The sequence below is a fragment of the Typopeltis vanoorti genome, chromosome 18 (assembly GCF_054136105.1).
Source record: "Typopeltis vanoorti isolate ZY-2024b chromosome 18, IOZ_Tvanoo_1.0, whole genome shotgun sequence".
In the NCBI taxonomy this organism is placed as follows: domain Eukaryota; kingdom Metazoa; phylum Arthropoda; class Arachnida; order Uropygi; family Thelyphonidae; genus Typopeltis; species Typopeltis vanoorti.
This window is the reverse complement of record NC_143566.1, coordinates 18,540,959-18,558,720: the sequence shown is the minus strand read 5'-3', so window position 1 is coordinate 18,558,720 and position 17,762 is coordinate 18,540,959. Positions and strand designations below refer to the sequence as shown.

The window sequence follows — 17,762 nt, the reverse complement described above, 5'->3', positions numbered from 1 at the left end:
ATGTCACTATTTGTTCTTTTTTGTGTGTCCACAAAAACTCTGTTGATATGATGAGATACTCATCATGAATGAGTATCTCATCATACTCATCATGAAATATGTGTTTTATATTAAATGCTTTATCTTTATATAATTTACATGGATAGTAAGTTCAACATGTCTATGAATTACATTGGTATCAATAATTATATTAGATGAATTTTTTGCATATTTAAGCAAGCAAACATTCAAAAATATACTTAACTATCTGCCCTTCCAAGATAACACTAGTCACTCGACTACTAAATGTTTCATAATCCTTTTCTATTTATACACACACACACACACTCTCTCTTGAAAATACTTACATAAGCAGTTACACGTCATCCATTCTAAAAGTATGGCATCCTCAAAACATTTACACAGAGAGCCAGGGATGCTGGTTAGAATGACCTAGATCTTGACACAACTCAGTTATCTTTTCAACACTTTTTTTTTAGCCAATGGCTATAACAGCTATAAAATAAACAAAATTCAGCATGCCTCTTTACATTTTCCATAACCAGTGCACATCACAGCAAAACTACTCCCATCCTGATATCCAGGATACATCTGAAAAAAGAGAGCTGAAGTTCTTTACAGATATAATCTCCATATTTTCAAACTACACATCAAACACGCTATGAACCTCTACCTGTTTTCCTAAGCATTAAGTCCATCCTCTTAAACATCTTGGTGTGTATAAACCTTGTGCTTGAAACTTAGCTTACTTTGGATTGACTAGTAGATCTGTTTAACATTTGCTTTGAAAAATATAAGAACCAGATTCACAAGCATCTATATGGCAAGTCAGATATGGCAGACCATGCTCCAGATACTTCTTCATACAGGATTAAACGTAAAACAACTGTGCTGCAAAGAAGTTGCTATAGGTCTGACAGACTATTTTTGGAATCAGAATCAGCTATGAAGCCCTCCCCCTAATCCCATCTATGGCTGCATTAATTTGCCCGAGAAATGGGAAACAGTCATTCTAAGACTGCATTTTGTTTGATTTCTCTGAATTAGCTTTATTTGTATCTGTAATCCCTAGAGGGTTCCCTTATAGGACTTTAGTTCCTTTTCAGTTACAATCTGAACTGTTTCTATAACAATATAATTCATTGCTGTGTGTTTGTTTACAGTTGTAATTTGTCATCATCATCAAATTCCTGCCATGTACCCTCAAGGGATGTACAGGATATGACAGTACTACATGAAAAAATTACATCAATACTAACTTCCTATCTACAATTTTCCTCCAAATCACTCTGTTACTTGTCAAGACTCCAACATTATCAGATCTTATATTTCTATCGTCTAAGGCACTTTGTACCGTATCAATCCACCTATATCTTGGTCTTCCTCTGGGTCGTTTTCCTGCCAACCTGGCAGAGAACACTTGTTTTGCTAATCTTTCCTCTCCCATTCTATTTAAGTGACCATACCACCTGAGATTAGCTCTGCTAACGCATTCCTGGATGCTGACAATGTCAAGTTCTTTCCTAATATCCTCATTTTTAATATGATATTGCCATTGATTCCATCTGTTCACGCCTCTAATCTTTCTCACGACTCTCATATCTGCGGTCTCTAGTCTTTGGTCAAGTGTTTTACTTCTGACCCAGCTCTCAGATCCATAAGTTAAAACTGGTTTGAACACTGTCTTGTATACAGCTAATTTAGTTTTCCGACTAATTTCTTTCTTATTCCATATGAATTTATTCAATTGACTTCCCACCATACCAGCTTTGCTGATTCTGTTGTCTATTTCTATATTTAATTTACCATCTTCAGTAAAAATCGTGCCTAAGTAGCTGAAATGTTTTACTTGTTCCACAGGTTCTCCATTCACAACACAGTTGACATTTTCAATGATTCTGCTTATTTTCATTGTCTTTGTCTTTTTATTGCTGACCTTCATACCATATCTATTACAACAGCTATTCAATTTAGTCAGAGAATCTTGCAGACTTGTAGCGGATTTATTTAGAAGTATAACATCATCCGCATAAAGCAAAGAGCTGACATTAACATCTCCAATTTTGATATCAGGTTTAATACCACATTCCTTCATAATGTGATCCATATAGATAATGAATAACAGAGGGGATAATGTACATCCTTGTCTCACACCAGATTTAACATTAAACCATCTTCCTGTACTTCCTTCAATTCTAACTGCTGACTTACAACTCAAATAAAGACTAAGTATTGCTTGATATAATGCCCCATTGACACCATATAACTGCAGCGTATTGAATAGCTTCTCTCTTGGCACCTTGTCATATGCCTTTTCCAAATCGACAAAACTTAAATACAGATCTTTGTTATATTCCCATGCTTTCTCGACTATTTGTCGTAAAGTGAAGATCTGATCCTGACAGCCTCTATTTGGCCTGCATCCAGCTTGTTCTTCACCAAGCTTTTCTTCCACAATTCTTCTCAACCGTTTCTCAAGTATACTTGCATAGATCTTGCCAGGAACACTCAGTAGAGAAATACCTCTGTAATTCTCACATTCAGTTTTATTTTCCTTTTTATGTATGGGTACTATGAGAGCTCTACTCCAATCATCGGGAATTCGTCCCTCTGTCCAGGCTTTCTGAACTATCCAGTGCAGCCACTGTAAGACTCTTATACCACGATATTTCAGCATTTCTGGTCGAATATCATCTACTCCTGCTGCCTTTCCACATTTCAAGCATTTGATGGTTTTTTCTACTTCAAGTATGGATATGTATTCCTGACTGCATGCCTGGTCAGTGTTTTTTATCACTGTGCTGTCATCACTGCTTGTTTCATTCAGCAGTTTTTCAAAGTAATTACTCCATACTCCAAGGATATCTTTTTCTCCTGTTTTCATTTCACCTTTATCATCTCTAATTCCTTTTATAGCACTCTTTCCTCCATTCCTAAGCTTCTTGAACAACTTCCAGAATATTTTGCCACCTTCTTGATATTTATTTTCTATATTCTTGCCAAAGTCCTCCCATGACTTTTGTTTAGCTAGTTTTACACAGTGTTTAGCATTCTTGCATTTGTCTCTATATTCTCTAAGAGCACAAGCTGACTTATTTGACAGGAACTTTTGATATGCTTTCTTCTTTTCCTTCACTGCCTCTATAACTTCCTGTGTCCACCAGGGAGTTCTGATTTTTTTACCATTGCACACAACCCCACCACATGCCTCTCTGGCAGAATCAATCAATGTTTTCTTCAGAGTTTGCCACTGAATCTCCAAGGTTTGATTCCTGTTCTCAAACTCTTTCATTTTCTTCTACAGTTCACATCTGAGAGCTGCTCAACTTTTATTCGCTTTAAAACTTTCTTACATGTTATTCTTTTCAATATGAAATTCAATTTTATCCTGCTCAAGACTAAATAGTGATCACTTCCAATTTCAAATCCTCTGTACACTCTGGTGTCCTGCACCAGGGAGAAAACATCACTATCAACAATAACATAGTCAATGAGACTTTTCTTATTCCTAGCCTCTTCTCTCCATGTGAATTTGTGCACATTTTTATGTTGGAACATGGTATTATTAATAACCAGTCCATGTCCTGAGCAGAAATCCAACAGATATTTGCCATTATTATTAGCTTTGCTCTTTTCTCCAAATTTTCCCAAAATATTTTTGCATGTCTCACAATCATTTCCTACTCTGCTATTTAGATCCCCAACAAGGACCAACTTTTCCTTTTTCATTGTGTCAGTTGCTTTTTCTAAAGCCTCAAAAAATTCCTCCACTTCTACCTTAGTAGAACCTTCTGTGGGACCATAGGCACAAATAAGTCTCATTGTCCACTTCCTCATTCTCATATTTGCCCACATTACTCTACTTGAGACTGACTGCCATTCAAGAAGATTAGCCTCGTATTTTGTGTTGAATACTATGGCTACTCCTTCTTTTCCTTGATTGTCATTGCCAGAATATAACATTTTGTATTTATTGCTCAGAAAGATCTCACCAGTTTTGGTCTTTTTTGTTTCAGTCACTTCTATTATGTCGATCTGGTACTTATCTAATTCCTCAGCTAGCTCCATTTCTTTGCCATTCAGGCTTCTTACGTTGATAGTACCGATCTTTAACTCTGGTGATGTTGAGTTGGGGTTTGTTTTCAGATTTGTTCAAGTAGCTGACTTTTCGCTGTTCGCCCTGGTTCCCTGGCAAAAACAACGGGGGGGGGGCCTTGTTCAACCGGGCGACGCCCCAGCCGGCATGAAATTTTGTCATGTTGTACCATCATTTTTTATTTTGGTTTAACCAATAAGAATACAATTTGGTCGGCTAACTCCCAAATTGGCAGCCCATCCTCGTTCATTCAGTATCCAAGTAGATAACCAACAGGGTGCACCACGAGAAGGTGAGGATTGGACATTAGGTCAGAAGCCCTGGTCGGTTCTCCGCATTCCTTTAAAGGCTATGTGAAGGTCTCCTCTCAGTTATACAGCTTTGACCCTTAAGCACCCCGTTGTGATTTGTGAGTTGCAGATACTGGTCAGGAATTCAGTGAAATATCTTAATAAATTATTTATTTTCTTCTGGTGTTGCTTATAAAGCACTCTTATGAATAACCACTAGCATCTATGCCTGTCTATACATATTCATTACCTAGTTTACTGTTTTAGGACTCAAAAAAGTTTTTCATTGAGAGAGAAAACACTTCTAAGTGAATAACTTTAATAAAATAGGAAATTTTCCTTTTTCTTTACATCAGTTGCTCATTAATGAGCTGAAAGAATTGCTCTACTTGTACATTACTGGCCCTTCAGTGTGATTCAAGACACAAACTGTATTTTTCAATTTCCCATTCTGAAATTTGACTACGTCACCATGAAACTGTCACTTACTGAAGAAGTTTAGGTTCATGTTTTAGTGTTGAATATTCCTGAGCAATCGTTTTTGCCTGAATAAATCACTTTAAGAGGCCTGTGTAGCTCAGTGGAAGTGATGCTTGCATCACTCTGCACTAGGCTGCCCAAAGATAGACTAAAGTTCCAGTCTAGTCACCGACTGGAGGAACTTTTTCTAAGCCTTTCTTTGACTGGTTCCCAAGTTAGTTGATCTCTGGCATGGGCAAATGGGTTTTTCTCCTGGAAACTAGGGGTTTTCATCCTGTAAACTCGAGAAAATTGACCGTAGAACAACATTATTTCAAATAGCAACATATCCTGTTAGGGTTAGATACCAAGAGATGGAGGCACTTGTTTGCCCATCTCTTCATCGGCGGCCGCTTATAATTAGTGATAATCATGGGCCAGCTATTTCTGATTGGCTACTGGTGGAGATTAAACTGCCCACTCATTCTCCAAAAGTTAGACAGGGTTAAAAGGCCTCATCTACTCCCTATAAAGCAGCATTTTTCAACCTTCTTTCATGGGTACCCAGTTTTTTAAAATTAGTTTTTGTGGCACCCTCCCCCATTGCAATTCTTGTGTTGAGACACTGACAAAACCCATAAAAGTTAGCAAAACAAAATAACAAAAAAACAAACTAGGAATTAATTCAAATTTTTAAATATTCATACAGATTTAAATACATCATCAAATCTTTCAAAAATTGTGTAGATCTGGCATCACTGCACAGACCATTGAATCGCATCGGCCTTTCGGAAACATTTGCAATTTCATCACAGGAAGTCTCGAATGTTCTGGAAATGTTTCTGCGAGTATAAATAAGGCTTGAAATGACAAGACGGCAGTAACACTGCAACAGCGAGAAGTCGATGGTTGGTGTTATTTTACTCCTATTCACAACAACTGTGAATAGGAGTAAAAATGGTATAAAAACAATCTTTTCTAGTATAGAAAATGGATGAATTTTTAAATGGACGAAAAAGAGCATCTGACAACTGTGGAGTGTCGACGTCACCAAATTCAGCTTCACAGAATATTACTCAGAAAGTAAAATCAAGAAAGTACACAGCAGAATATTTAGATTTTGGTTTTATAAAGACTGAAGTAAATGATGAAGAAAGACCACTATATGCTATTTGTTCAAAATTTCGGTGGCTGATAGCATGAAAATGAATAAACTTAAAAGACATTTGGAAACACTTCCTAAGGAGTATGTTAACAAACCTCGAGAAGTCTTTGTTACCAAACTGAAATGTTTTGAAAAGCAAAAATCTACCATTAAAAAAGCTTTTTCTGTAAAAAGCTTTTTTTACAGAAAAACACTTTTTTTACTGTAAACAGCTTTACTAGCTTCTTACAAAGTTGCATATAAAATAGCTAGGTGCAAAAAACCCCACACTCTCGGAGAAGACCTAACTCTACCAGCTGCAAATAATATTGTGGAAACTATGCTTGGAGAAAGTTTTACTAAACAACTACAGTGCATATCTCTATCAAATGATACTGTTGCTTGGCAAATTGGTAATATATATGAAGATTATGCAGCAACAACTTTTGTAGAAGCTTTGTGACATATTATTCTCAATTCAGCATGATGAGGCAACAAACAGCAACAAGGATTTTCATTTAATTGTTAATGTTCGATTTTGCAATGGATCATCAGCAGTTGAAGAGTTATCGTTATGTAAACCAATACAAAGAAGAGCCACAGTACTTGAATTGTTAAAATTATGTTGGAATTTGCACTGATGGCACTTGTGTTATGTCTGCTAGGTTTAAAGGTTTACAAGCCCTTGTGAAGGAAAAATCCTCACAATGCATTTGGACACTGCATGAGTTAACATTGACATTGAGTTAACAACAATTATAACCGTGGTGAATTATATAAAAATGAGACCCTTAAAATCAAGGCTGTTTTCTGAACTTTGAAAAGACATGGCTGAAGCACAACATTGAGTGTTAGTATTTTACTGCAAGACAAGATGGTTATCACAGGGAAAATGTTCACGTGTTTACGAATTAAGAGAGAAAATAGCACAAATCCACGGAGAAGCAAAGAAGTTTAGAGACCACTTATTTGTGATGAAATTGAGCTGCCTGGTGGACATATTCAAGAAACTAAATATGCTAAACCTACAACTCCAGGGGAAAAATACACATATCTTAGAGATGAGTGACAAAGTTAACGCTTTTTTTGTAAAAACTAGAGTTATGGAACAAAAAGGAAAAGCAACAAAAATTAGAAATGTTTGCAAATGTGGATGAATTTATCAAAACCTACAAGACAAAAGTGCAACACATCCAAGTTTTATTTGCAACTACTGAAAATCATTTAACAATGTTGACGAAGAATTTTAGAAACTATTTTATAACCGACGACAACATAATGGCAATGTACGAGTGGGTTAGAAACCCATTTCAAATTACCCTTGGAGGTTTCTCAATTGAAGAAGAGGAACAAAAGTGGCGAAATCAAAAGACAATTTGCATCTAAATCACTGTTTGAATTTTGGGCTGGTGTTGATGATGAATTGAGACCCTTATAACCAAATAAAAATGAGACCCTTAAAATCAAGGCTGTTTTCTGAACTTTGAAAAGACATGGCTGGAGCACAACATTGAGTGTTAGTATTTTACTGCAAGACAAGATGGTTATCACAGGGAAAATGTTCACGTGTTTACGAATTAAGAGAGAAAATAGTACAAATCCACGGAGAAGCAAAGAAGTTTAGAGACAACTTATTTGTGATGAAATTGAGCTGCCTGGTGGACATATTCAAGAAACTAAATATGCTAAACCTACAACTCCAGGGGAAAAATACACATATCTTAGAGATGAGTGACAAAGTTAACGCTTTTTTGTAAAAACTAGAGTTATGGAACAAAAAGGAAAAGCAACAAAAATTAGAAATGTTTGCAAATGTGGATGAATTTATCAAAACCTACAAGACAAAAGTGCAACACATCCAAGTTTTATTTGCAACTACTGAAAATCATTTAACAATGTTGACGAAGAATTTTAGAAACTATTTTATAACCGACGACAACATAATGGCAATGTACGAGTGGGTTAGAAACCCATTTCAAATTACCCTTGGAGGTTTCTCAATTGAAGAAGAGGAACAAAAGTGGCGAAATCAAAAGACAATTTGCATCTAAATCACTGTTTGAATTTTGGGCTGGTGTTGATGATGAATTTTCTGCACTAAAGTCAAGAGCTTTTCTTGCACTTTTGGTATTTCCAACATCCTATCTTTGTGAAATCGGGTTTTCTGCAGTGGCTGCTTTAAAAACAAAATATAGGTCTCAGGTAAATATAGAAAGAGAACTAAGAGTGTAAATTTTCCAATGTATCACCATCATATAAAAAGCTTTGCTCTGCAACACAGGCCCAAGAAAGCCATTACTTTTTAGATTCATTGTTATTGTTTACTTTTAATTAGTTGCTCAGTATATATTTTGCAATACTGATAAGTTCCCATAAGAGTAAGTAGTTTATTCAATACAGTGGATTTTATACATTTTATTATTTTATTTTCAGAGTGTATTTTATGTTTTTGTTTTTATATTGTTTTTCTGTCAATAAATAGTTTCATTAAATGCTTTTGTTTCGATAAAATATCAATAATTTTTCAGTTTTTACTTTGATTTCCACTTTCTTTGCACCTCCTTTGGGGGCGTGTGCCATAGGTTGAGAATCACTGCCATAAGGGAATAAAAGGCATCATCAAATTCCTGGTATGTACAAATTCCTGGTATGTATATTCCTGGTATGTCAAGGAGTGTACAGGATATGATAATACTACATGAAAAATTTACATCAGTACTAACTTCCTATCTACAATTTTCCTCCAAATCAGTCTGTTACCTGTCAACACTCCAATATTATCAGATCTTATATTTGTCTTCTAAGGCACTTTTTACTGTATCAATACCTATATCTTGGTCTTCCTCTCAGTCTTTTTCCTGCCAACCTGGCAAAGAACACTTGTTTTCCTAATCTTTCCTCTCCCATTCTGTTTAAATGACATACCACTTAAACAGAATGGGAGATTAGCTAACACATTCCTGGATGCTGATAATGTCAAGTTCTTTCTTAATATTCTCGTTTTTAATATGATATTGCCATTGATGCCATCTGCTCATGCCCTTAATCTTTCTCAGGACTCTCACATCTGCAGTCTCTAGTCTTTGGTCAAGTGTTTTGCTTCTGACCCAGGTCTCGGATCCATAAGTTAAAATTGGTTAGAACACTGTCTTATACAGCTAATTTAGTGTTTTCACTAATTTCTCTCTTATTCTATAAATTTATTCCGTTGCTTTCTTACCATACCAGCTTTGTTGATTCAGTTGTCTATTTCCATATTTAATTTACCATCTTCACTAAAAATCGTGCCTAAGTAACTAAAATGTTTTACTTGTTCTATAAGGTCTCCATTCATAATGCAGTTGATATTTTCAATGTTTCAGCCTATTTTCATTGCCTTTGTCTTGTTATTGCTGACCTTCATATCATATCTATTACCAACAGGTATTCAATTTAATCAGGGAGTCTTGCAGATTTATTTAGAAGAATAACATCATATGCATAAAGCAAGGAACTGAGATTAATATCTCCAATTTTGATATCAGGTTTAATACCACTTTCATTCATAATGTGATCCATATAGATAATGAATAAGAGAGGAGATAATGTACATCCTTGTTGGACACAAGATTTAACATTAAACCACCTTCCTGTACTTGCTTCAATTCTAACTGCTGACTTTCAACTCAAATAAAAATTAAGTATTGCTTGATATAATACCCCAACGACACCATATAACTGTAGCGTTTTTGAATAGCTTCTCTCTCTCTCTCTCTCTTGGCACCTTGTCATATGCCTTTTCCAGATCTACAAAACTCAAGTATACAGATCTTTGTTATATTCCCATGATTTCTCAACCATCTGTTGTAAAGTGAAAATCTGATCCTGACAGCCTCTATTTGGCCTGAATCCAGCTTGTTCTTCACCAAGTTTCTCTTCTACAATCCTTCTCAGCCATTTCTCAAGTATACTTGTATATATTTTACCAGGAACACTCAGTAATGAAATACCTCTGTAATTCTCACATTCAGTTTTATTTCCATTTACTGAAATAAGAGCCAACAGGCTTCACTTCGGTGAAGTAAAATTATTCAAAATTAATTATTCAAAATGTAGAATAGTAATACATCTCCTAGGAGCTGTGTTTTACATTATGAGAAAATACTAAGAACAGTGATCAGAGCTTACTCCACCTTTACTATGAGTCGCCCTAGCATTGCACTACCAGGTGTTGGCTTATGCTTGGACTCGCCGATCTTTATATAGTTTTCTACATTCGGCATGAAACTCTTAGATTAGATTTACTATTTTTGAGTTTCTTATTCGGCTAAGATATGATGTGGTATTCAATATCCACTTAATTTTGAATAGTTTTATTTCCCTTTTTATATATGGGTACTATGAGAGCTCTACTCCAATCATCTGGAATTTGTCCCTCTGAACTATGCAGTTCAGCCACTGTGAGACTTTTATACCTCCATACTTGAGCATTTCTGGTCGGATATCATCTACTCCTGCTACCTTTCCACATTTCAGGCTTTTGATGGCTTTTTCTACTTCAAGTATGGATATACAGGGTGTTCGGGATAAATTTGACATATTTATAATTAATTATATTTTTCCGTAAGTTACATGTATTAACACACACTTCTCTTCATTTAAAAGTTTGGACCCTTCTTCATTCATATACAAGATGTCAGAAAGGATGGATAGCTGGAACCCACCTGAATCATGGAAGAGAATAACTTGTATCATGATGATTCGTGCCCGCCATCAAAATAAGGATATTACGACTGCTGCCCAATGCTCCCTGAATACAGTAAAAACAATCAGGCATGAACTAGAGACTTGCAATGGTGACTACGAGGATGTAGCAAGAAGAAAGATCCCTAGCAGACGATCTGATTGCGTTCGTACAGCAGAATTCCTCACAAATCTTCAGGAACAGGTGTTGAAGAACCCTGGCATTGGAATTCGGGCTTTGTTCGTGGAGTTGCTAACTGTAGTCAAGCCCTGGATAACAAGGGTAGCCAATGGTAGGCCGTATGTATGGCAGCAGGATTCGACCCCTTGCCACACCTCTGGGAAAAGTCAAAAATGGTTGTCTGAAAATTTCTACGACTTCACCAGTTCAAATGTTTGGCCTCCAAACTCCCCAGACCTTAACCCCATGGATTATTTTGTATGGGGCGCAGTTGAAAAAGACACCAATCGCACTTCCAGTAATACAAAAGCCCAGTTAATGGATAAAATTAAAACAGTTTTTGCGGCCCTTCCCAGGGAGACTGTAGCATCAGCTTGTTCGAGGTTCCGAAGCAGAATTGAAGCTGTGATCGATGCTAATGGTGGTTATTTTGAGTAAATCTTGTTGATAGTATTGTAATTAACTCTGCCTGTAATGTTTTTTTGTCAATTCATTAAATTTAATAGATACAAAGAAGATTTTCTTTTTCCTTACGAAACTGTCAAATTTATCCCAAACACCCTGTATATATATTCCTGATTGCATGTCTGGTCAGTGTTTTTTACTACTGTGCTGTCATCACTGCTTGTTTCATTTAACCATTTTTCGAAGTAATTACTCCATACTTCAAGGATATCTTTTTCTCCTGTTTTTATGTCACCTTTATCATCTCTAATTCTTTTTACAGCACTCTTTCCTCCATTTCTGAGCTTCTTCAACAACCTCCAGATTATCTTGCTATGTTCTTGATATTTATTTTCCATGTTCTTGCCGAATAAAAGGCATTAGCTGATTATTATTATAATATATAAATCACTTTATAGTTATTATTTAGAAGGATGTTACTGTTTTTTGTTTTTTTTGACTTCTTTGTTTCAGTAACACACACTATATATAAAAGATGATATAAGTTTTATCACTTGGCTATGCAATCAATTATATATTTGGTTTAATCCTTTATGCAAGTGTAAGCAAACAAAGTTTGTGCCTGAAGTATTTTCAGGACTCTGGCAACTCGTGGTAAAGGTGCCATAAGTTCTGATCACTTGCCTTGGTATCCCATAATGCAAAGCACATATCCTTATGGGTATGTATAATGCTATGCATTATGGAAAGGGTCACTACCCAGACTGGTTTCAACCTTTATTGTGGTCTCATCAGTGGGAGCCAGACCCAGAGGTGGTGATACTAAGGTGGAAGAAATGCAGAAGTCATATCACCATATACCAGCTGCCAAAAGGTGTCAACACCTTATTAAAATTCTCCAGATATAGTTGATGGAAGTTTTTTCACTTGGCTATGCTATCAAAAATACCATAATGCATAGCATTATGCATACCCATAACGATATGTGCTTTGCATTATGGGATACTAAGGCAAGTGACCAGAACTTATACCACCTTTACCACGAGTTGCCCCAGTACTGAAAATACTTCAGCCGCAAACTTTGTTTGCTTACACTTGGATAAAGGATTAAACCAATATATAATTGGTAGCATAGCCAAGTGAAAAAACTTCCATCAACTATCTCTAATCCGGAGAATTTTAATAATAAGGTGTGAACACCTTTTGGCAATTGGTATATGGTGATATGACTTCTGAATTACTTCTACCTTAGTATCACCACCTCTGCATCTGGCTCCCACTGACGAGACCTTAACAAAGGTTGAAACCAGTCTGGCTAGTGACCCTTCCCATAATGCATTATACATACCCATAAGGATATGTGTTTTCCATTATGGGATACTAAGGCAAGTGATCAGAACTTATATCACCTTTACCACAAGTTGCTCCAGTTCTGAAAATACTTCAGGTGCAAACTTTGCTTGCTTACACTTGGATAAAGATTAAACCAAATATATAATTGATATATAAAAAGATATTTCTGCAACTATTAGGCTAGTTCAATATCTTTTCTACTGATGCTTTACTACTGCTTCTGTTGTCTACCTTCAGTTTTGTAGAAGGCATTCCAGAAGTTGACAAATCGGTGGTGAACATGTTTAGACAGGAAAAAATTTAGCCAGCACATTTGATTATGGTGTACCATCATAATTTGTGTGCAGCATAAGTCAACGGACAGAATACAATTTGGTCAGAAGTCAAAAATTGGCAGTCCAGCCTCCTAAAAAAAGAAAGGAGAGGAATAGACAGTGGGTCAGAAATCTCAGTGGTTTTTCTCCATTCCTTATAGGCTGAGGTATTAGAATTATCTGGCTTTCACCTTTAAGCCACCCCAGTATAAGCATTTCCTTAATTATTTATACACTAAGGCAGTACAGTAAAATATTACAATTTACATATTTTCTATTTATATTTATTTATATATATTTATATATTTATTTATATATTTATATATTTATAAATTTATATATATTATATATTTATATATTTATATATATATATTTATATTTATTAAATTTATTATTAAATAATTTATTAAATAAAGAATAAATTATATTATTATAATTTATTAAATTATAAGGTAATTTAATACTCACACTCCTTTAGAATGCAGAGCTGGAGTGCTGTCTTTTCCAACTATGACTAGATAATTTCTAAACCAATAAAGTATTATTTTTTCTCCTTCAAAGGCAAAACATGGTCCACGGCCATCATGATGGTAGAAATATACAGCCTAAAAAATTCATTTGTAATCTAAATTTATCTGTGAACAATAATTTAAAAGCAAAATGTAGTACTGGCAAAAATATTATAAAATTGAAATGCATTATCATATTGTAAACAGATGAATCAATAATGTACATTTTTAAACAATCTTTAAAAAAATTCAAATAAAACCTATCTTATCAGAGGGTGCAAGGCATGCTTTATTACATTATCTATTAATACAGACATACCCTAATCATATGTACAACAGGTTCCAGACTACAGTATTATAGCAAGTTTCATCGTATAGAGAATTGCCACTTCTCCTGACACATACTTGTAGATGCATATAAAGATTTAATAACATTCTTAAATAGTCATATGTGTTTGTGAATGACAAAAATAAAGCATTTATTTACTTCAGGCATGCAAATAAAAAATTCAGTATAACTTTTGCAAATGGAAACGTTAGCTTGGCTAAAAAAGTAGCTTGACTTAATGAAACATATTGACTTCTTTTGTCATCTATCCACACCATTAGAAGTTTTTCCATTTTGGCAATAAAATTGCCATGTTTATGGATAACTGAAGTATCAACTAGATCTTTAAGAAATATTTGTGCCATGAGAGGTTTCTTCAATTCACAAGAAAAACACAATAAAATAAGTATTATTATTTATTTAATGCTATATATTTTAGCCTGAATATTAGAGGCCATCATCAGTGGCATCGATATTTAATTACTAGGTAAAATGCAAACAATGAATTGATTTGAAACAGTACGAGCTGTGTGGTTATACCTAAAACAATTAATGGTAAAACTGAGGAAGCATTGCATTATTAATTGTTCATTAACTCTATTTTTAAAAAAAACTTCAGTGATGTAATAATTAGAATAAGACTTTCACATATCTTAGATAGCGAGAGGCAGTCATTTCAATTTAAGTTCAGACAGCAAAATAAGGCCTCAGCGCTTTCTTTAAACAAATGTTCAAATTTATAGCAACACAGATGAAGTAAACATATTTCAGACAACAGGATACTGTGGTCTGTATCTATTCCATGCTGTGCCAAACTAGATTTCTCAGATTTCCTGTTGCTAAAATGAGATTGGTGTTCATGTATTCTCTTTTCTACTGAGCATTCAGTTTGTTCAAAGAAAGATGACAGTTACAAGGAACTTGGAAGATACCAGGAGGAGTCAGAGGAGAACGTTTATCTTTAGAAGAAATCTTTAGATAGAAACTATGTTTATCTTTAGATAGAAACTATGATGATAATTTTGTTGACAAGAAGAAAAGTAGCCCTTAAATAGTATTTCTTACGAATTCTTTAAATTGGTTCTGAGATGCCATAAATGTATGGCATTGGGAGTCAACATACTTTTCCTTGTTATCTGAGCTAGGATTATAGGAATTAAAAGTTGTGGTGTGGTCCTTTCAGAGAAGCCACAGTTTGAGAGTCCTTGCTGAAATTTTTGAGGAAAGAACAAATAGTATGTCATACTACAGTTTTTTTTTAATTCCAGTCTTATGTGATGGATGGTGAGCAGGTTACTGTTGAATGTAGCATCCAATGAAAGTAGGCTTTTGATAAATGGAAGCAATTAATTCCTGATGATGAGCAGAGGAGTAGGATATCTTAAAAGAATAAATTGTGGTCTTTTTCTGTTTCCATAGTAAATTTAATTTAAAACAGACATTAGGTTCTAGCTATACTTCTTTTAAAACATGAAATACAAGGTGGCATCTGACAAAGAAACAATTTCATCAACAGTTCTTTCTCAAATAACACAAAAATAACAACAAACGTCTTATTGATAAATACTAAGATATATGAACGTATGCAGTGCAGTACAATACACACTCGTGGGTGCAGTCACAATAACCTACAATTTAAAATTTATTATAAATTCATATCAATTAACCATACATAATACTTTACAAGTGTAATATACAATAACTGTTACTTTATTTTTATCTGAGATCTTCTCACACAATTAGAAGTTCAGCAATAAAATCATAAAGTGGAAATTCTGGTGGACTAGCTTATATATTGATTACGCATAACTACTATTTATCAGGAAATAACAACATATCCTAAAATATTAATTATAATAATTATTATAATTAATTATTACTACTACTGCTACTAATAATATTATATTACAAGTCAGTGTCCTCCACATCACTGTCAGAATTCAAAATCTGACAGCGATGTGAGTCTCACAATTTGGCAATGTGTCCACTAAATTTTAGATACTAATCCACCATCACCCCCAAGATCTCTTATTTCCTCCACCTCCAACAATATATCCCCACTAGTAAATTCTAGTGGGGATATATCTAGTGGGGATTTATCTATATCCCATCTTTGTTTTCCAAATTTTAAAACCTTACATTCTGCAACATTTAAACCATCATTCCCACTCCCATGCAGATTCACTCAGTCTATTCAAGTCTTCTTGTAAGACCACAGCATCTACTCTACTCCTCATATATACTATTGTGTATCCAACTTTGCATCATCTGCAAACAACTGAATGTTCCCCAATATCATTAATATACAGCACTGGCCCTAAAACGGATCCTTGAGGCACAACACTAGTGACTTCCAGGATATTGCTCTCCGAGACACAACTCGTTGATACCTATCAGACAACCAATCCAATCTAACCAATCAGACTTCCAATCCAATGTACAATAGTATATTTAGACTTTGCAAAGGCTTTTGATAGATTACTGCATTATAAATTGATAGTCAAACTAAAGCAGATGGGGTTGGCTATAGTTTGACTATCAATTTATAATGCAGTAATCTATCAAAAGCCTTTGCAAAGTCTAAGTATACTATTGTGTATCCATCTTCCATGTCCAATGCTGCTGTCACCTTATTGTAATAAATAAGCAGATTACTGAAACATGACCTCCCTTTAGCAAATCCATGCTGTCCATCAAACATAATACCACCATTGTCAACCCAATTCTGGATTCTGATTCTCACGAGCCTCTAAACATTTCCACCACAACACCGGACACACAGATTGGTATATAATTTGATGCTTGAGTATTGTCATTTCTCTTTTGAAGCAGCAATCTTGTCTTCCTTCCACTCTTTTGAACTTGACCCAATGTATAAGACTCATAGTAAACAAATATGGGCACATTCCTTCAAAATATGTGGTGATATATTATAAAGTCCCACAGCATTATTAACATCAAGTTTGCTTAATTCCCCATATAACTCTTCCACACTCTTTCTCTCCTCCTCATCATCATCCACTGGTCTCAAATTCTCGATGATGTCACATTCACAAGAACATTAAATATCTCATCCATATCCTCTGCAACAGTTGTCCTTATACCATTTTCTCCAATCAATACCATCCTACCATAATCATTCTTTTTTTACAGGCTACATATCAAAAGAAATCCCTAGGTTTTTTTTTGGCTTCAATAGCTAACTACTGCTCATATTGAACTTTTGCTATCCTAGTAACCTAGTCACTCTCCTTGCTTGTTCTTTGTATTCCTTGTGGAATTGACTATTACCACTCCACTTATGCTGCTTCCATAGTGCCTTTTTTTTTTCTCTGTATTACATGCTTAATCTCTTCATTCATTTCGCACCTACCTTATTTAATTTTCTGACCTGTGGAATACATGTAGACATTGCTTCTAGATCAGTGATGGCGAACCCATGACACGTGTGTCAGCACTGACACATTTGAGGGTTTCAGGTGACATACCTTGGAGGTTGAAAGATATTGGTATTCTGATGAAAAAACTGCGATAAATCGTGTAAGATCGCTCTCAGTTAAGGCAAAGGTAGGTTTCGGTTCATTGAAAGAATTATATTTTATAGTTAGCCTATTTCTATTTTATTTTGTAACTAGCCTATAAACAACGAGCGATTTAAGTTTACATTTTCTTTCTTAATCATTATAATTTCTGCATAGTCATATGATATTATAAAACTTATAAAAATTATTATCAATATTATACAATACAAAATTATAAATACGTGCTTTATATATTATAAACATAAAGTTTTCATTTGACTTCTATGTGCAATTCGTTCATGCATGCATTCCAAGTCTCTCGACTGAGTAATACAAGTTCTAAACATTTTTAAAACCACTTCAACAGAAAATATAATTCGCAGCATTAAATACTGAATTTATCTGAGAAAATAATGGAAACATTTTTATAGTTGCATTAA

General features: G+C 34.7%; 1 protein-coding gene across 1 annotated transcript in view; it reads right to left on the bottom strand.

Annotated features, from left to right (window-relative positions):
• The window catches only part of Vps11 (vacuolar protein sorting 11), a 457,238-nt gene that overhangs the window by 329,863 nt on the left and 109,613 nt on the right, over positions 1–17,762 (bottom strand). The window contains exon 9 of the mRNA XM_090408066.1: positions 13,433–13,569. Within this exon, the coding sequence (XP_090264192.1) occupies positions 13,433–13,569 (137 nt within the window). The remainder of the gene's footprint in view (positions 1–13,432; positions 13,570–17,762) is intronic.